The sequence below is a fragment of the Orbicella franksi genome, chromosome 1 (genome assembly GCF_964199315.1).
Source record: "Orbicella franksi chromosome 1, jaOrbFran1.1, whole genome shotgun sequence".
Taxonomy (NCBI): Eukaryota; Metazoa; Cnidaria; class Anthozoa; order Scleractinia; family Merulinidae; genus Orbicella; species Orbicella franksi.
Genome location: NC_138145.1, coordinates 24,692,440 through 24,713,281, shown reverse-complemented (window position 1 = coordinate 24,713,281; position 20,842 = coordinate 24,692,440). Strand labels below are relative to the sequence as shown.

Here is a 20,842-nt window from a genome sequence, read left to right as displayed (position 1 = left end):
TATTAATTTGACTCGTTCATGTTTTAAATGTGCATTTATTGAGTTATGGATGCTTGCAGGAATTTGAACAGCTAGAGAGAAGCATACTGTAGGATTAGTTTGAGGCATAGCCTGGAGGACCCTGGAGCAAGTCTTGTTATTGACTAGCTTCTTTATTTAGATCAGGAATGAAGGAAAAACAGCTTTTCTTATTTCTGATGGTGAAATCAAGTTATCTTTTATGCATAGTACAGTGACTACTTACTTACTTACTTAATCCTCTTCGTTCCTAAGTGGAACATAGGTCCTCAACTAGCGTGCGCCACCTAACCCTATTTTGTGCAGTGCCTTTTGCCTCATTCCACGTAACATGCTTCGCCGCCAACTCTGCCATTCTCGTGCGTCTCCAGCTGTTTTGGGGTCTCCCTCTCTTTCGCTTCCCCTGTGGGTTCCACTCTAGTGCCCTCTTGACTACGTGTCCATCTGGTTTCCTCAGTGTGTGGCCGATCCAGCCCCAAGCTCTCTGTCTTATCTCTTCCTCTATCAGTCGTTGCCCTGTTTGACTCCAAAGGTCCTTGTTGCTGATTTTTCTAGGCCACCAAATCCGCAAGATGTTCCTCAGGCTCTTATTGATAAACACTTGCAACTTCTGCTCCAATCCCTTGGTCAGCCTCCAAGTTTCAGAACCATACAAGAGCACCGCCTTCACATTTGTCCCAAAGACTCTCAGCTTGGTCTTGGTTGTTAGGGCCGTGGATCGCCATATTGGTCTCAGCATCGCAAATGCCTGTCTTGCCTTTCCAATTTGTGCCTGAATGTCCTCGTCAGTGCCTCCCTTCTTGCTTACAATGCTCCCAAGGTATGTGAACTCATCCACTTCCTCAACCCGCTTCCCAGCTACCGACACAACATCACCATGTTTGGTACCAATACGCATCAGCTTTGTCTTGGTGGCATTGATCTTCAGGCCTACCTTCGCACTTTGTACCTCCAAGGCTCGTGTCTTATCCCTCATATCCTGTATTCTGTGCGACAGTAGGGCCAGATCATCGGCAAAGTCAAGATCTTCTAATGATGTCGTAAAGGTCCACTGAATACCTCTTTTCCTGTCAAAGGCTGTCCTCGTCACCCAATCCAGGGCGACCAGAAACAGCAAGGGAGATAGCAGGCAGCCTTGTCTTACCCCTGTCCTCATATCCAATGGTTGAGTCTTCTGTCCATTGTGTACCACCTGTGCGGAGAAACCCTCATAGAGAACTCTGATGATGGTGACTATCTTGTCAGGCAACCCATAGTGCCGCAACAACCTCCACAAAACATCTCTACTGATACTATTGAAGGCCTTCTCAAAATCGATAAAGTTGATATACAAGGAGGACTGCCACTCGATACTCTGTTCTATAATAATCCGCAGTGTTGCTATTTGATCCGTGCAGCTTCGACCTGCTCGAAAGCCCGCCTGTTCCTCTCTCAGCTTTTTGTCCAACGCAATCTTGATGCGCTCCAGGATCACTCTGCAAAACACCTTACTTGCCATGTTCAGCAACATAATGCCACGCCAGTTTTTACAGTAGCTCAAATCACCTTTCTTGGGCAGCTTGATTAGCAGACCTTTTCTCCACTCCTCTGGTATCTTCTCCTCATTCCATATCCTGTTGCAGAGGCCCAGAAGAACCTCCTCTGATGTGTCCCCTCCCGCCTTAATTGCCTCTGGTGGAATATTGTCACATCCTGCAGCCTTCCCGTTTTTTAACTTCTTTATAGCATTCTTGATTTCAATACGTGTAACGTGACCTGTCCTGATGTTAAGCTCGTCATTTGGCTCCACCTCTGGCGGGTTGATCGGCTCCTCATGGTTAAGCACTGTTTGAAAGTGCTCCCTCCACCGGTGCATCTCCTCCTCTGCTGTCCTGAGCAACACGCCTGCCTCATTTCTCACTGGCTTACAAGTATTCTGGATCCTCCCACTTAGCTTTCTAGTGATCTTGTACAAAGTCCTTGCATCACCTCTCTTTCCAGCCTCCTCAGCTCTCTCAGCTTCTGCTTCCACATACGCCCTCTTGTCTCTCCTACATCTCCTCTTCACCTCCCTATTTAACTCTTGATATCTTTTACTTGCCTCTCTCTTCTGGTTTCTTGTTCTGGCCATGTTTAGGGTGTTTTTTGCCACCTTTCGCTGCTCGATTAACTCCCAAGTCTCCTTGCTGATCCACTCCTTCCTGTTTGCCTTTGCCCTACCCAGCACCTGCTCGCAGGTCTCCACATAACCTTGTTCAATCTGCCTCCATTCATCATCCACTGACAGTTCCTCCTCCTCCATCAACTGACATCTTACATTAATTTCAGTCATTTCTCCTTTCTAGTTTCACTTGCAAGACTACACATTCAATTAATTATACTTCGTTATTAAGTCAAATGTAATGTTAACTCCATCTCTACAGGGCTACTCCCAGTGTATTGATTCTTTTATCAAGCAAAGTCAAAAGGTATTTACCAAGTATTCAATTTTCTTTAAATTGCTAAGTCTTCGAGGGCAAATAATGTAATTGTAAATCTTCTAGTCACTCAAATCTTTATCTAAATCCTTGTTATGGACGTTTCGAAAATGCAAAGAAGCAGCCTCCATTTTGTTAACAACTGCACACTGAGCTGGACTACTCACTATTTACAACTTACAGAATTGATATAGTGAGTAGCGTAGCTAATAAGAAAATGGTATCCATGATAGAATGCTGCTAGATTCATCATCATACCAATGCTCAATAACTTTCATTTAAATGACCTCGTACATTTTCTAGTTAGCGTTTTAGTCACAGACCCAAAGCATGGAGTTGCAGTACCTTGCATAAAATAATGAATAATTAATGCTACTTTAAAGTATTGCTCAATTGCTTTTATTTGAATGAACGCACACAGGTACATATATTTTTGACAATCTTATCCTAATGCTTAGTTAGAATAATCTTGTAGTACATTTGATCAAACGTACAAATAATAGAAGTACAGCACAATAGATTTCATTTTAATGATTGCATTCTAGGGTTTGATCCACAAGTTTTAGGATAACTCTTACTAATTAATTCAAAGAGCAGTTTGCAACTAAAATCTGGTTGTATTTAATAGATTCCTAAATAAGAAGTCTGATTAAACTTTTTGTTGTTCCAAAAGAAAGTGGCTATCATAATAAGATAGTCTTGAGGTGAGACTGCTCTACCTCTTGGCATAGGTAAATAAACAATAGTCTCCATTTGGTGGGAAAATATGCTGCGATATTTGTCCACGGACGTTACCTGATCCAAGAAGCAGACACTTTGCTTGAGGAAATCTGTGAGCTTCAAGGAACAGATAATGTCCAAGGACAAATATTTGAGCATATTTTCAAAGTCAAATGGAGACTATTGTGTTTATTATCCTTCAAATATTTTTTGGAACTCGCACAGTTTCGAAAATTAGGGAATATTCTCGATATTCCCCAGTTTCAGCTGGGGAATATTCGGTCATGTGACACGTTTAGGCCAATTGTGCTCAAGCAAAAATATTTGATGGGTTATAATGTTAGTTACTGCTTGTGTGTAATGTTTCACTAGGGGCAGTTCCGTGCTGCAGATGTGTTTCAAGATGTGATGCCCCTTTGTGAGCGTGTTCACAGCATGGTGGACAAGGTGTTTGGTAATAATGCTGAGGTGGTAATGGGCAAGATGGTACAGAATATTCACGAGGATGTTCTAAAGGTATGAAAAACTCATGCATGGGATCCTTCGAGGCTGATGATTAGCTTGGTTTCAGTAGAATGAAGCAACTAGGAATATGTTTTACTCTCCCTAGATGGGATGCCAGTGCATCACCGGGTTACCCCTCAGCATTTCATTTGCCAGTAACCCATTTATACATATTTGGGTGGATAGAGGCACTGCAAGAGTTAAGTGTTTTGCCCAAGAACACAATACAATGTCTCCAGTTAATGGTAAATGGCCAAGATTAACCTTTTACTTTCAAAGGATACATGAACAAATATTGCTAACCTGAAGCATGAATGCCTTATTCATAAAATTGCAAACCAGAGCTTATAGTTCCTTAAACAAATTGGATTTTACAATTTTGTTTGTTACAGAAACATGTTGATTCAAAGCTACAGAACTATGGTTCAGACAAAGAACAATCACTGAAGAACCTACAGACATTATATGAAAGGTAATACTCAGCATGGAAATTCTCCTTACTGATTACCACACTTGTCTTTGAACATAAGCTCTGAGAATTTATCAGTACATTGAGAAAATATCTTCTAGATGATATTTTGCTTTACTTTTTTCTTTCGGTGTGCTTGACAATACAATATTGATAGTTCCTTTTATGAATGAGCTTTTTTACTGCCTGCTCAGAGTTAAACTTCAAGTCAATAAATTTCGTTTTAACTCTAAGGTGATAAGCCATAAATTCTTACAGAGTCATTTGTGTACAGTTGCTACACTTGCCTTTGTAAGCCTGGTTTGTACCCGGGGTGGAGGGCGGGGGGCCTCCCGTATAAAAAGGATGGGGGTGCTCGTTAGAAGTTTGTAAAAGAACTCTTACAAGGTACCAAGATCCTGTTTTGTGGTTGTGGCTTAAATTTTGTTTTTTTCACCCATAAGAGGTACGAGTTCTAAAACAACACACCATGTCCTGTCATATTTTGTTCGGCTCAATACCCTAAAAGGTACTGCAAAAGCTCCCACTGTGGACGTTTTGAGGCTGAACACCCTAAGAGGCACCAAAACTGCTTTTTTAATCCCTAAGAGGTATGACAAGCACCCCTGTCATTTTTATATGGGAATTCCCCCCCCCCCCTCCGGAAATTGGTAAACCATCTACACTTTATGGAAATAGGAGGGTATTCACTTGATATTCTCTCCCATATCCTTTTTTTTTCTGCAGGGCAAAGAAGCTTGGAGAAAAACTGTCTGTTTACAAGCTTGGATCAGATTCTAATTTTCTGGAAAGATTGAGAAAAAACTTGTTCAGCAAATATTTGTCATCATATATCAAGTAAGTATCTATACTGTTTAAAAATAAAAACCAGGGAATGGTTTCCAGCCCTTAGCCAATCATACAGCTTTTTAAATATCAACCAGTGTGTATCAAGCACCGTTATTCCCCTGCAATGGAGTTGCAGTAAACTATGAATCTCATGTCCACCATCAAAATAGTAAGAGCTCTAAACAAACAAACTGTTGATTTAGTCATCCTGTTTTTTTTCTGTCTACCAGAACAGAGCTAGACTTCCTATCAGAGAAATCAAGTGCTATCTTAGAGAAGTATTACCGTTCTATAAACCATGAAAAAAGAGATAGACCTACTGGAGCAGGGTACGTTAATTGTAATCTACATTATACAACTGAATTATGTGTTGAGTTTTGATGATGACAGCTATGTTTTCCCATAGCATCTGTCTTCTTTTCTTTCAACTTTCAGGTGTGAGAATAAAACATTTTTGCACTGGACATGTTTGGTGCAGTTTTGGATGAGCTTTAATCACATCCCTCCCAGTATTTGGGCACAAATATATGCTTTGTGCATGAAATACCCTGATAATTTTGAAGGAGTGATAACACATTTCTCAAATTAATGCCTGTTAATGTAATTCAACTCCTTCACGAGTGATTCTTATATGATTCAGTCTGAGAACCAGAAATCTGATCAAGAGGGAGTAACAATAATTCAATGAACAATTCCATGACAGTAATTCAATAACTGATGGTCCCCAGACTCTTAGAGTTACCTGTGGGGAATGCTTATGCTGATCACTAATCTAATCAGAGTCACCTATCTTGCTCGCAGTCTCCTAAGCCAGGAATTTACCAAAAGAATTCCACTCAGGATACAGACACATTCCTTAGACTCCAGCAGAGATACTCTGCTCTCTCAAGATGTTGCTGTCAGTCTTCTGCAAGAAAACAAAATGGCTCTGAAAAGATGTGAGCTGGTAAGAAGGCTAATACAGAGAAATGAGAATCAGCAGACAGTTTTATTTCCACCATTTTGGGTAGGGGTAATCCCATGATAATATTAATGACGATTTACTCTGTGAGAAACATCAATTGAAAAATCTCTCAAAATTGCCCAAGCCTTTTGTTTATCTTTCTTTCTATCGGTTTGTGCTTCCACAGCATGTCTCGTTCACCCAAACTTCCACTTATGTTTCTAAAACTTGTCAGAAACAAGGAAAATGCTGTTAATATCTAAATGATTATTTATTTATTTATTGATTGATTGATTGATTGATTCATTTATTTATTTATTTATTTATTCATGAGATTCTTGGAACAACATAGACTCGAACACATTGGGAAGTTGGAGTGACAAACGAAGGCAAAGGGAGATAAAATATAGTTTGTATTTGAGGCGAGCAATTCAAGGGTTTTGAAATTTAGCAAGATAATGTGTCCTCTTTTGTTACAGGTTTATGAACAGTATGTACAGTAAAAGTGAACCTGTGTGTTTCTTGTAGTTGTCTTCTCCGTCAGACATTGCGGCTAATGGAGTGGAAATCTATCTAAAGCTACTCTATCATCTGTGTATTGAACACATAGACTATGCCCTCAACGTGACCTTGCAAGGTATGCCAGTTATTTGGTGATTACACAGTTTTGTACAACGATGTCTTGTCCAGTTCTGGCCCTCTCTTTGTCCCACAACGCAGTGCTGCGTGACAAATAGAGGGCCAAAACACCGTGCAACTTTTTTAAGGGACACTGTCACGGTGATTTTGATACATTTTCAGTCTACACAGTATTACACTTATGCTTGAGTACATTCTCTTGCTTCCGGAACAAGATGGAGAAACAAAGTTGAAAACGTTTTTTTTCAATACTTTTGACATCAAAACCCAGTGCTTGCATACCAGTTACATCTCTCCTTCTATAGCTTCAGGGCACTTATATGCTTGTTTTTAACAAAATTAGACCATTATAGTAAGGTTTCCGTCAATAAAATATGCTCGATGTCTTGCTAGTGATTGCTAGTGCCCCTATGATTTGGCTAGAACACCACCATTTTTAATTTGAAAGTTGAACCACCATTTTCACCAACACTGGTGAACACCTGGCTTTTCTAGAACGTCTTGTTTCGTTCAGTTTCGTAATTTCCTTTTTCCTAACAAAGACTGTTTTTATTTGATAGCAATACCGCCAGCAGAACCTAAATCTCCCCCAGAGAGTCTGTTTTTTAAAGTATCGGAACAAGCGAATGCTATCTTTCATTTGCTGGAGAAACATTTCACGGACTGTGTCATAGGACTAGTAGCGTAAGTATCATATTAACTGCTGGACCAGAAGCATATGACCCATTATATGCTTCTGGCTGGAAATATTAGCTGGTGTTTTCACCTGATCTGACCGTTTTCTAAGACGATCTACCACACTGTGGAACGATCAGACTTTCGTAACCGCATAAGTTAAATCCCAACCTTCCTTTATTTCTTCTTTTTCTTTGAACAAAGAACAAATTCTGAATCGTGACGGAATATTACACGAAGAAATAATTGAAGGTATTAAGCCTACTAGAGGTGGTATTTCAGGTAATCAAATATTGAAAAACCATCCCTGTCGATCAGGGATTAGATTTTGTATTTGAACTGGAACTTACGGATGTCCGAACCGCTCGATTTTGCGCACTCGGCTACGCCGCGCGCGCTTGTACTCTAACTTGAGCCTGCTCGCAGGCTACCCAAGTTTAGACTCCAGGTATTTCATACTAGTTTAACTTGTTATCTCACCACAGGTCTTCACCCGTGTATGCAGACTGTGTCCGGAAAAAGAAAGAGGTGATGGGTATGATGGAAAGTAAACTGGACTCCGGTATAGACCGGTAAGCAGTCTTGATAATAAAGCGTGCATCTCTTCTCCGCAAGCTTGCCAGTGTTACCCACTGCTTGGATTATGAACCTTGGTAGACAATTATTTTGCTGAAGGGAATTGTGTACATTGAGGAAATTGTGGCAAAATTTCATGGCATACCAGCAGCGTGTTTAAAGCCAAGCGGGGTAGCAGAGTACGCTTCCACGGTCTACCGTGCTAGTTTGATCCAGCTGTGTTTCGTATTTTGACGAGACGCTGGCAAGACAAAAAACCCTTGGCGAGATCATACGAGCCTGATATGCATACGAAGCGTACTAAAAAGGCTCGATTACTACTCAAATTTGGCCAAAAATCCAGCCATATGAGTTTAGTGTCTTGATATCGAACGAAATCTGAACAGTTTACAAGGCCTGTGGTTGGCTAATTGCGAATTTAGGTGCGGTAGGTACACAAAGTGGGTGCTGTTACACATAATCTTTACGCATGTTAGAATTAAGAGACCAGTAGATGAAGACAGTGCCTATAGTTGATGATATTCTATATTCTTATCACCTGCCTTCTTGATGATGTGTTTATTTTGTGAGGAGAATTTAGATACTGGTCAGTGTAGTGTTGTGATTTGTGCGGATTCTCCTCTGCAGGATACTCACTTCAATGACAGGCTGGATAAAGAATATTATGTCAACAGAGCAGAAGAAATCCGACTTCAGACCCGAGGAACACGGAGTAGGACTCGTGGAACGGACAATGGTAATGGATTTATCTTGGAACTTGAAAGAAAGCATTTATAGAAAAAAATTACATATTGTTCAGCCACACAATAAGTGAGAAGTTTTTGTCTTTTCCAGCCACACGGTGATGTTACACGACAGCATGGTGGTTTTGGTCGGATAGAGAAGTTTTCAATTGAGTGTCATCAAACCAAAACCAAAACCAAGCCAATTACTTACCAGTTAGAGTCAGTACTCAGCCAATCTCAAACCGTAGTGAAACCAAAACTAGAACCAAAGTAATTTCCTGATTAATTTCGACACTCAATTGAAAAACCGCTCTGTAGTTCAGTTTTAGGTGTAGTAGTATGCTCGGAAAGGTGTGTAAGTTAATGTTAAGTGCTGTTGTTCTTGTGTACTGACATATGTCATCCTTCATGTATGAGATCGTTACGCTTTTCCCTGACTACGCAAACAACTCTATTATCATGTTCTTCTGCTTAGACGTTTTACTGGTCGGGCTTTCGTATGAACGCCCTAGATGACTGAAAGAAGGGCTTTCTTTTTTCGCCGTCGCAGATAACACACGTACTCATAATCGGGTTTAGCTATGCACCTGTCGCGAAGAAAGATGAGGTATGGGATAACTCGACTTCACGAATCCCGCTTTTTTTAAATGAAGTTGCGGTAATGTCTGTAGACGACTTTTATCTACTGTTCGGTTATCGGCACCCTTCAATATTTCACTCACAAATCTATTCGCAGTATTTACTTTAAAAGATGGCGAGCGATTTCGGAAAGGGTTCTCCTGCGAACTCCTGCGATACAATCACTGCAGGACAGGGAACCCTCACATCCGTTTAGAATATGAATAAAAGATCAACCTACCTTTCTCGGTCTGTTTTGTGTTTTGTGGCGACCATTTTAATTTTTTTAAAACGCGCGCGGTCTGCTAGTGCGAGGTCTGGGACCGAAATTACGGAAATCGCTCGGAGCCTGCTCGGAGCTGACCTCGCACTTGTAGACCGCTTATTTAAAATTTAAAATGGCCGCCACAAAACACAAAACACGCGCGATAAAGGTAGGTTGATCTTTTATTCATATTCTGAACGGATGTGAGGGCTCCCTGTTTTGTAGCAGAAATATGAACAGAATTAATTCGAATAGACAGTCGGTTGAGAAATGTATGGCTATTTACGGTGTGTTAGACACCTCTGTCGCTGACATATTGTAGCTAGACGACAGAAACAATACATCACGAGACATTGTAATCTTATACTGTAAAGAAGTCGAGATCCGGATGCGGAAAGAGCCTTTTTTGCTAGGACTGCCGCATTTCGGTTGCGGTGCGCCCCTCTGCCTGTAGGAATTCAATTGATACAGAATAGTAAGTAGGTATGAGTAAATCGCTTTGTGTTATTCTGTGATTGCAGGCGTGTGCCAAGACCTGTGATTTCGTTTACTCTCAGTTGACATCTATCCAGGGCTCACTGGATGGAAAGAACTTGGAATCGGTTCTGACGGAGTTCGGCACGCGATTTCACCGTCAGTTGTTTGAACATCTACAACAGTTTCAGTACACGTCAATAGGTTAGCAGTATTCGTTTTACCGTCTCGTCTCCTTGTTGCTTTTTTCTTTTGTTTCTGTAATTTCTAGGTGGGAACCCAGCGTGTCTGCTTGTGAGGACAATAGTCTGTGACTAGTGTGGAGGTTTTGGGGTCCACACTCTCGTGTTTCACGGGGGAAGAATTGCCCCTGCTAAGATAGCTCCCACCCCCTCTCCCCCCCTCCTGGAAGGAACGTGTCTTTTTACTCCGACTGCATGAGGAACAGTAGGTACGTTGTATTAATGGTCACTGACCTAACGCTGGTCTCTACGGGGAAGCTCCGTTGCGTGACGTCCCAAAAAGGGTGTAACAAACCACGACGGCAATAGTAACGAGAAACTCACCAACCAGAAAGCTCATCAAATGGACAGACGCGTTATGCAGAATAACAATCGAACAAATTCTGCATACTTTGGAGAACGTGAACTACAACGGCTAGTATTTCGTATTTTTAGTCACAACAGAACACTGTCATTACAGTAACTACATATTCTATAAAAGGTGTGGTCCTCACCGTCACCGTCGTTATTACTTAAGTTCTCTAAAAAGATAAAGAAAAGACTAGATAACATCCTTTGACCAGTTACACGGTGTTGTAGGACTAAAGATGAGAATAACTGAATTCCAACAATCTACAAACATTTCGTCATGGGAGACTTTTGAACAGTGTTGTTGCTTTTTGATTATAGGAGGAATGGTGGCAATCTGTGACATCAGTGAGTACAGAAGCTGTGTTAAGGCGTTCAAGGTACTAGTTTATTTAGGATCGAACTTTCTCTAGGATCCCGAATAATCGACAAATTCTGATGACTAGGAGGCACCACGCGGAATGATCAGTAGAGCTCGAAAATTGTTCTCATCACTTAAATGATATACTCTAAATGAGAATTATTCCTCGTTTTTCAGATCCCGCTGCTAGTAAAATTATTCGACAAGTTGTACTCACTGACGAACTTATTGGTCGTTCAACCTGAAAACCTCAAGCAAGTTTGTTCAGAGGAGCAGTTGGTACGTTTGTATATGCGCGCATGTACGTGCGCGTTGTTGGTTTTCGCCCGCATTGCTGCAACACTATGTCATTATTTTGTTGTCAAATCTCTTTGTTCTAAAGACTCCTTAACATCTTTTCCCTGCTTATAAATATAAACACGTTGTAACAAAAGTCCGCATGAACTACAGTTGAACGCCGCTATCTCGAACTCTTAAGGGAAACGAAAAATAGTTCGAGATGTCGGGAGTTCGAGAAAGCCGATAGTATGTGACTGAAAAAATATAATAAGGGACAATGATTAAGTTCCAGATAGTTTTACTGTAAAAGATAAAGTATTAGATATACTGCCACATTCTCGGCAGAACCAATACTGCAATGTAGAGTTGGCAATCCGTTGGCGCGCCTGGGTTGGAAATGCTAGTCCGTGCGGGTATGTCTCACTGAAGTTTATCCTATTGTGTCTCTTAGGCAATGCTGGACAAAGCTGTTCTTCAACAGTTTGTACAACTTCGAGTCGACTACAGAACTGCCAAACTTGCTAAACACTTCATGTGAAACTAAAATTGATTTCTTCACTGATCCTGTTCAAATCAGTGGACCTGCTCATTATTCAATGATACAAGTGAACCAAGGCTCACTTCATCCGGTAACAGGGGAGACTGAAACGTGGAAACGAATAATTTAGTCAATTTTTTAGGGGCTTCTAATTCCTTCTCGCTGAATCCTGACGTCATTATGTGACGTCACAGGTTGATAAATTCGTTCCCAGTTTCTTTGTGCAGTCACCAAAGAGAGGACGTCTGCGGACTAGGCTTTGAATCATTGTACTCTAAAAGGGATCAACATTTGATTTCTCTTTACAATTTCAATAGAATGTCAAGATGTAGGTAACGAGAATAAACTATTTTATTACCAGAAGGAACTGGTTAATAAGGCTATAAGCAACGTGAAACGAAATTTGAATTTGAACTTCATGCTATCAAGGGTCACCACATCACCGCAAAGAATTATACTTTTTTTAATAAGAGGGATTTTTAACACCTCGTCAATTCTTGACAAACTTGCTATGCTAGGAATCTTCTCTTGCCGATTTATTAAGCCCGGGCAGAATAAGAAAGCCGGCTTGATAAAGTGAACACACTGTGCGGTACCACGCATTCTGTTCATCAGTCCCTCTTACCTTCTTTCATTTCGCCAGCTACTTCACTGATCGTTTCCCTCACAGCTTGTCTCACTTCACTTATCTTTCAGCGGTATAGAATAGAATTTAGAGAGGAGTTAGAGTAAAGAACGGAGATTGCAGACTGCAAATAAGCCATTTCTGGCGCTCTTTCAGTTATTTCCCCGTAGGCTATTAACATAACTGTAACACTGAAGGGAGGATAACCCATTCTATTATCCTTGGTTTAAGACATCGAAAGAAAAGTTTTGTTGGAAGATAGATAGATGTCACTTTATGAAGAGCGATTAGAACCAAGTATTGCTCAGTGATGCTGTTAAGGAGAGAAAAGTGTTCAGGGCTGCGAGAAATACAACCTGGGCTAGGGTTGCCGGTAATATGCCTAGTAACTGTAATCGATCGTGCTTGAATATGTTCTGAGTTACATCTTCAGCAGCTATGTTTGCCATTTGTTCTTCATGGTCAGCTCTTAGCCTTTTGCAAGAAAATAGGAAGGGCTGTCAGTTACCCCCCCCCCCTCCCCCCAAAAAAAAGAACTTGCCTTCTCCTTTGTGGTTTTAGTATATGTAACAGGACTACGTATTGTCCAATTTGGAGTTAATTGGATGAGAAGACTACCAAAATTGGACTTGGCCGCAGGCCGAGTCTTTGGTAGTCCTTGAAATTTTTGTCTTCCAATTATTTTCAACGGATTGGACTCATTGTTCCACCCATCAATAACATATAATCGTCCTCGAAGTCAACCGTTCATGTAAACGTAGTAAATTAAACCGTTGTAAATTAAATAAAATTAAACCAACATTAACAATATTTTTAGCAAAGACAAAAACCGTTTATTACATTGAAAAAAAAATAGCTACCAAAAATAACCAACTTTATAAACATTACAAAAAGTGGGAAAAACTAATGCCATCTCTTAATAATAGTTGAGCTTAATTTGTAATTTCTCCTTCTCAGCATGTCACTAACTTACTTTCTTTTTTTTTTTTCTCTGTATTTGGGTAGCTGCACTATTGTAAACAACGCATTGTATATTCTTTAGGTATAATTAGGCTACGATTAGTAATTATAATTTGTTGTATGTAATCTATTGTAGTTATGACGTATTGTAAGTATTGTAACTAGTGTTATGTCTTGTGTTGTATTGTATGTATTATAACCCAAAATGTTGAAAAAAAATAAAAATTACAAAAAAAAAAAAAAAAAACCGTTCAGGGGCCCGTTTCTCGAAAGCCCCGGAAATTTTTCAGGCCCGAAAAGCCAATTTTAGTTAATCTGTATCTAAAAACAGAGAGGTGTATACGTCTGAAACTCCTTATATGAAGAGAACCCTTGTTCATATTAAGAATATATGGATAAAACAGCGCTCTTATCATAGGATTTAACATATTGCTATGGCTTTCCGGGTGCGAAAACTTTTCTGGACCTTCGAGAAACAGGCCCAAAATATCTTGAAGTCTGTAACATTGCGCACTGAAATGCGTAAATTACTTGTTAATATGGACACTCTTCAAATTAAGAATTATTTGGATAGTTTCTAAAGTAGCAAATAATCGTTCCTGCACTTGCGTGGGATTTTAGGGTGACTACATAATTATTGCCACTACTTTGTTTCGATTGAGTCGATTGTGAAGATATATCAAGTACCCAAAACAGTGTTTGACCACATTTTCAAACACCTCGAAGTTCGTCAAAAATTTTCAACTCTCTTCTCGGTGTTTGGAAATGTGGTCAAACACGGTCTTTCACGTTTGATATATTACTTCAAAATCAGTTTGTTTTTAAAACCAAAATAAGAGATAGTTAAAGGGTTTTCAAGATATTCAGAAAAAGCTTTGTGATATTTAGAATTTTTTGCAGAATCACCGGAAAGATGTTTAGACAATTTTACTTGATATTTGTGGAAAGGCCTAGAACAGAACGAAACAATGAAATGTTGTACTTGTTGGCTTGTGATAAATTGAAGGTTTCTTTAGCAGTTGGCTGGGTTTTGGTATTTGGAAATGTTTGATGTAAATTTTAAACTGTCAAAAACTGCTTGCAAACAGCCTACGAGGTGGTTGTATATTTCAGCACTATTTGGCGGATTTATGCAGACTCAACCGCTGGATGTTCCAGTACATCTAATAAATAAAGCTAGTAATTTCGAAGGGAAAGTGAATTCTATGCAATAGTGTGGAGAACATATAGTTCAATAGATCATTTCCGAGTTACCTGGTGCCTCTGTTCCAAAAGCAGCCCCCGTGCAAAACCTTTCATATGAAAATGAGTTTGATTCGCATGAAAATGAACCTTTAGGCGGAACGCATTTCCATATGAATGGTTTCGCACGAAGATTCGTTTTGACAGATAGGCAAGAGGAAACACGAAAGTGGTCTATTTACGTGTGTGCTTTCAGAGAGATTTTTATTTTCTCAGGATGGAAGCTACAGAAAATGTCAGTTAATGTTTTCTTGTTTTATTTATTTAGACATGATCCGAGCCCTTGTTAGGCCTTTGTTTTACTTCTTCACTGACATGTTAGTTTTTTTCCCCGTGAAGACTGCTAAAACGACATCGTAGGAATACACTGGGAAAGAAAGTTTTAACGTCAGGAAGGCGGCATTTGTTGAAGTTCTGAAACATTCACAGCACGATATAACAGCTAACGTCTGGTTTGACAAACTGATAAGGGAAATCACGTGCATTTTAAGGCGTTGTCAATTTTCTGATGGAAGCTAATGTTTTATGTATGTAAGCATATGTTGTATATTTATGCATGATTACTCAAAATGTTAGTTTTTCCCATGAAAATTAATAAAACGACATCGTAGGAATACGCTGGGAAAGAAAATTTGAAAGTTAGGAAGGCGGCATTTGTTGAAGTTCTGAAACATTCACAGCTCGGTACAACAGCTAACATGTGGGTTGACAAACTGATAAGGGAAATCACGTGCATTCTTAGACCTTTTCAATTTTCTGATGAAAGCTATTGTTTTATGTATACAAGCATATTTTGTATATTTACACATGATTACTCAAAATGTTAGTTTTTCCCGTGAAAATTAAAAAAAAAGACATCGTAGGAATACATTGGGAATGATAGTCTCAACGTTAGGAGGTCGGTGTTTGAAAAAGTCCAAACATTCCAGGCAACAACCGGTTTGACAAACAGATGAGAGGAAGTTATAATACCTCATGCTTCAAACCCATCAGTGATTATTTGTAATGGTAATAGGAATGAGTGGAGTCCAATTCAGTCGTTCGGTTATCATAAGAGTGATAACAAAATCGGACGACCGCGCAGCAGCAGGAAGTTATAATACCTCTTGCTTCAAACCCATCAGTGATTATTTGTAATGGTAATAGGAATGAGTGGAGTCCAATTCGGTCGGTTATCATAAGAGTGATAACAAAATCGGACGACCGCGCAGCAGCAGGAAGTTATAATACCTCTTGCTTCAAACCCATCAGTGATTATTTGTAATGGTAATAGGAATGAGTGGAGTCCAATTCAGTCGTTCGGTTATCATAAGAGTGATAACAAAATCGGACGACCGCGCAGCAGCAGGAAGTTATAATACCTCTTGCTTCAAACCCATCAGTGATTATTTGTAATGGTAATAGGAATGAGTGGAGTCCAATTCGGTCGGTTATCATAAGAGTGATAACAAAATCGGACGACCGCGCAGAGGGAGTTAGATTTCTTTATCACGAGTATGATTACAGACCGAATTGGGCGACACGAAGTCTTATTACCAATTAATCATAAAAATTGCAATTTCCGAGAAAAGAAGAATAGCTAAGTTATGAAAGAAAGGGAAAATTTGCATCAAAATACATACAAAGGAGATGTAAACGTTCTAAGGCCACCGCACCTCTTACCGGCAATTAGGCGCCAAAACACAAAAGCAAGCGCGCGCGCGCACGCACGCACGTAACTACAACTTTGAATGTGATTGGCTTATTGAACTGTCCGATAACAAATTGTCTAATACAAACTGTCCGATAACAACTTGGCAAGTGAATTAGTGGAAAGTAGGAGTTTTAAACCAATCACAATCGAGGAAATTGTAATTTTTAGGATTAAAGAAATAAGAACAAAATGTGAATAAACCAGGACGAGACATTTTATTTCAGTGATCATTTTCTTCTGCTAGCTGAGCGTTTACCGTACTTTTACATGTACAAATAGCATTCGTGTCGTTTTAAAAATAGAAATTTTCCTTGCTAGATTGCTAAGTACGTTGAGTGCAGGTCATTTGGGAGCCGTCGACAATCGAATTTTATTTTCACGAATTACTTTTTGCCGATAGCCCTTAGTTTTACTTCAAAGTTTCACCATTTTAACATGCATTCTTCCTTTATTTCGATTCTATACACGGACATTCTGTTACCCGGTTTCCCAGATGTCTTAGCCCATCAGCAGAGATTGGTCTCAACTAACAACTCAAGCGACATCTTAATAAGGTCTAGGATGATGCACAACAGTTGAATTTAATTGTGTCCTTCACTGCTTGCCTCACGTCTTTGATTTTCCAACAGTAAAGTATCGGGTTCAGAGATGAGTTTAAGAAGAGAAAAGAAAATGTTACGTCTGAAGCGCTGTCTACATGTAATATATCATGAAATGATAAAATATTGACAACAGAAAAGGGAAGATAACAAATAAGTAATGCCAAATGCACCCATGCTATGCTGGAAACCGTCTTCTTGTATCGCGCTATATTCAGTGGAATTTCTCCTCTGTTTGGTGATTGTCCTTGTTGTGGGTTTTCTTGTAAATGAATTTGACGATGGCGGAGTCTGAGATCTTGGTGTAAGAGATGATTGAGGTCAGCATACAAAGAATTATCAAAACCAAGAACACATTTAAACTAATGGAGTGAATTTTGTCTTCCCCAAACAGCAACCCTGCAGCTATTGCGCAACTTAGCATCCAAACACAAATTATGAGCGCTCGTACTCGTCTTAATGTTATAACATGTCTGTATCTCAGCCCCATCATCAGAGCGAGAAGTCTGTCCACACTTATTGCCGTTGAGGACAATATCGATACTGCGACAAAAACAACAACTGAAGCATCGGAGATGGAGATCATAACATCCCAGTTAATGTCTAGATCTTTTATCTGGGAAAACAGATATATAGCGAACAGTGGTTGTGAAATAAGGCCAACGCAAAGATCGGTGACTGCCAAACATCGAAACAAGAGTCTCGTTGGAGGATAAATAGAAGTCACTTTATGAAGAGCGATTAGGATCAATGCATTGGTTAATGATGCTGTTATAGAGAGAAAAATATTCAGGGCTGCGAGAAATACATACAGGCCATCTACTGACCCTGCAGATCTCGCGTAGTTTCCATCGTTGGCAGTTATGTTCGCCATCGTTTTCTTTAGTTAGTAGTTGGTTCTTGAGTAGGCAGCGCTTTAAGCTGTAAAGACTTGACTGAACTGCTTGTGGTTAGGCGGATGATTTTACATATTTGTTACCGGATGCAATAAGGCCAGCCATTGTTTTTACTTACAGACTTGGTGGCATTTAAACAGGTGCAAATTGTTGTTTGTATCAAAAGACTTTTAAATATCGCCCTTATTTATCGTTTTCTAAACTTTTTATCAGTTGAAATGGAGAGCTAGCGAAAATTCTAGGTTGGTTGTTCTTTTTGGTAGAAACTGATTAGAAACAGAGGCCCGCCAAATAGCAGCGGACGAGTGTACATTATTAGACGTTTTCAATTTTCTGATGGAAGCTACATAAAACACGTGGATACGCGAAGCGTAGAAACGTGTTTGTTGCGGGGACTCCGATATGCAAATGGTCACTCACTCACTCACTCACTCACCCACTCACCCACTCACCCACTCACCCACTCACCCACTCACCCACTCATCCACTCACCCACTCACCCACTCACCCACTCACCCACTCACCCACTCACCCACTCACCCACTCACCCACTCACTCACTCACTCACTCACTCACCCACTCACTCAGGTGTAGACACCGCTCGTAATTAGTGGGCCCGAACGAGACCGGGAAAAATTAACGCCCGGGCGGAGTGTGGGGGTATTCAGCGGGCATGCTTTTAAATAGAAAATATGTTGTGTAAGCGTCACTGAATATTTAAGTACCGTTCACACGCTTAAAACTTTCAAAAGTGTGCTTTCGCTCAATGTTGCACACCTGGTATCATGTTGACCTCTGTTTGCGAATTTATAATACTCAATTCTTTTTCCCCTCTTCTGTACATAAGTTACAATTACGCCATTGCGCGCGGGTCGTCCGGCAAAAATTCATTACAATCGAATGGTAGCATTCCGAGTTCTGCATTGATATAAAGCGGACAAACGTGGCCTTTTTCCGAGGCATACTGAAGTACGTTGTTCCATCACTGTGGCAGCTGGCTGAGGTTTAATTAATTTAACGGCAAAGAAAAAAGAAGAGTATTTTCTTATTTTTACTTTCAGGTTTACTGACATGGAATCGATATAACGCTATGCCGTGTTCAAAACAACTGGGAAGAGGCTCAAGAATTTACAAATGGAGTTAAGACTCGTTTCAAAACAAAAATCTTGTTTAAGACAAATAATCTGGGGCTAGTTTATAATGCAATAAACTATAAAAATGGTTGCCAATGAGGGCAAAAGAAGAATGGCTGTGAGAGGACTTTGGAATGACTGACACCGAGGCAGTTCGCATGGAAATATTGGGCGCACCCGTCCCAGCCCACCCAGTCTTCTCCGTCATCATCTCGGCAAATCTCTCACAAATTCCCATTCCTCCTGCAAGTAAGATTCCTTACTATGGCGATCTGACAGAACAAAGCAGCTTGAATTCGATGAGATATATTCTTCGAGAAATTTTTTAAGATCGCCCTCGAAAAAACCAAAGACATAGCCATTTTCCTTTCTATAATCATGCAAATGCAGACGGAGATATTCCTCGTCCACTTTGTCCGCCATATTTACATTTTACGCGGAAAGGTATGTCCTGTTACGTATGTGCATGTGAAATGTCCTTTAATTTTACGGGATCACTTACACAACGTATTCTTGCATAAAAGTGTGTCCGCTGAATACCCCCACACTCCACCCAGGCTTCTCCAGGCGTTAATTTTTCCCATATACTCAATGCGTGCATCGTGCCAGCCCGAATGTTGATGATTTTGTAGCGTTTACACGGCTATTAATATTAGGTGTTTCGCTAAATTGAAGTGGAGTTGACTTCGAATGTTCGAATTAGTACTATGGCCAACTTGAAGGCTGAATTTCAGGAGCATTTGAGTCGTCCAGGCGTTCAAAATGACCAGGAGATGTGCACTTGTTTGCAGGAAAGTGACCTGAAAAGCTAATGTGGTAAACTTTGATGAGAATGTGTCTTATTCCTCGACCTTAATGAGCTTATATGAGCGAAACGAACAACTTTTAATGAACGAAACAGCTATTGAATGCAAGACAAACATCGACATCATTGTATTATATTGTAATTTCATTTTTTAATTTAGTAACATCTAAAACTGAGGCCAGCCGAAATATTGTTTTAACTCTACGACGTTGTGTCAGCCTTGCAGTAGTGACGTATTATCGTATTATCAAGTTTGGCTGATTAGATCTGCTGTGAGATCCAACATTCAATCAAGCAGGACCTTCGTTCACCGCGCCGCTTTGCAGTTTAAACACTTAAGTTTTTCATGTTGAGTTGTCCATGTTCAACCGGCATCGAGTTAAGTTTCGATTAAAGTTGTGTTCTCTGTACTTGTCTTGTTTATTTTAGTACATTGATCTGAACTCTAAGTGGGATGTGAAATGTACATAAACTTGGAAAGAAACTCCCAAATACTTGATTTTGATAAGCTTAAATGGTTTTTACCCCGTCTTTTGTTTACATTTTTGCTTCCTGATTGAAAAGATAACAGAGGGAAAGAAACCCCCTGTGAGCTTGTCCCCAATTATTAGTTAATACTAAATACATTGACACTTCAATAAAGCTGTTATTAATATTGTTGGAACACATATTTATGGTCGACAGATTTGTCGGATCAACACTGAAAATGCTTGCAAAAGGGTCTACTTATTTTGATGTATTTTACGTGTAATATATATAGAGACAAGCGGTTCCACATTGGAAAAAAAGTGCGGTCTCATAAGAAACCTTACCTATAACCTTGAATGAAATGCAATGAAAAACGTTTGTGAGCTCGTACGACTTGAATACATACAAATTTTTCCAGCAGGCAGATCAACATCAAGATCTGGGTGTGAGGGAAGGGGGGGGGGGGGGGGGGAGGGGGGAGAGTACTCTATGATTTGTTGGGCAGGAGTGTCCTCCGTGACCCAAGAACCCTTAGCCTTTACCACTCCATGATCTGCTGCAATTTTGCCACCCTAGCTACTCTGGACGTATATCTTTGTGATATGTGTGCAAAAAAAGCCAACTAAAAAAGCCCACACTTTTGTGAGTTAAGCGCGACCTTGCATGGTACAAACCCGGCTTGTTTTAACAGCTTTTAATAATACACCAGTAATTGCAAGTTCACCAATATGTTTCATCTCTAG

At 40.0% G+C, this 20,842-nt stretch overlaps 1 protein-coding gene and 1 pseudogene across 2 annotated transcripts in view; one reads left to right on the top strand and one right to left on the bottom strand.

Moving 5' to 3' along the window:
* Positions 1 to 20,842, top strand: part of LOC145498131 (exocyst complex component 5-like) — a 29,843-nt gene that overhangs the window by 5,444 nt on the left and 3,557 nt on the right. Inside the window, exons 7-20 of one of the 2 annotated variants that reach the window (XM_081478023.1) lie at positions 2,421 to 2,465; positions 3,567 to 3,710; positions 4,091 to 4,170; positions 4,894 to 5,004; positions 5,226 to 5,324; positions 5,797 to 5,941; positions 6,467 to 6,575; positions 7,138 to 7,261; positions 7,738 to 7,824; positions 8,456 to 8,564; positions 9,958 to 10,114; positions 10,822 to 10,880; positions 11,039 to 11,140; positions 11,592 to 11,638. In XM_081478023.1, coding sequence (XP_081334149.1) covers positions 2,421 to 2,465; positions 3,567 to 3,710; positions 4,091 to 4,170; positions 4,894 to 5,004; positions 5,226 to 5,324; positions 5,797 to 5,941; positions 6,467 to 6,575; positions 7,138 to 7,261; positions 7,738 to 7,824; positions 8,456 to 8,564; positions 9,958 to 10,114; positions 10,822 to 10,880; positions 11,039 to 11,140; positions 11,592 to 11,638 — 1,418 coding nt within the window. Of the gene's footprint in view, positions 1 to 2,420; positions 2,466 to 3,566; positions 3,711 to 4,090; positions 4,171 to 4,893; positions 5,005 to 5,225; positions 5,325 to 5,796; positions 5,942 to 6,466; positions 6,576 to 7,137; positions 7,262 to 7,737; positions 7,825 to 8,455; positions 8,565 to 9,957; positions 10,115 to 10,821; positions 10,881 to 11,038; positions 11,141 to 11,591; positions 12,818 to 20,842 lie in introns of those variants that run through there. The other variant, XM_081478016.1, reaches the window with a different exon arrangement.
* LOC145483880 (melanocortin receptor 5-like) lies at positions 16,405 to 19,379 on the bottom strand (annotated as a pseudogene).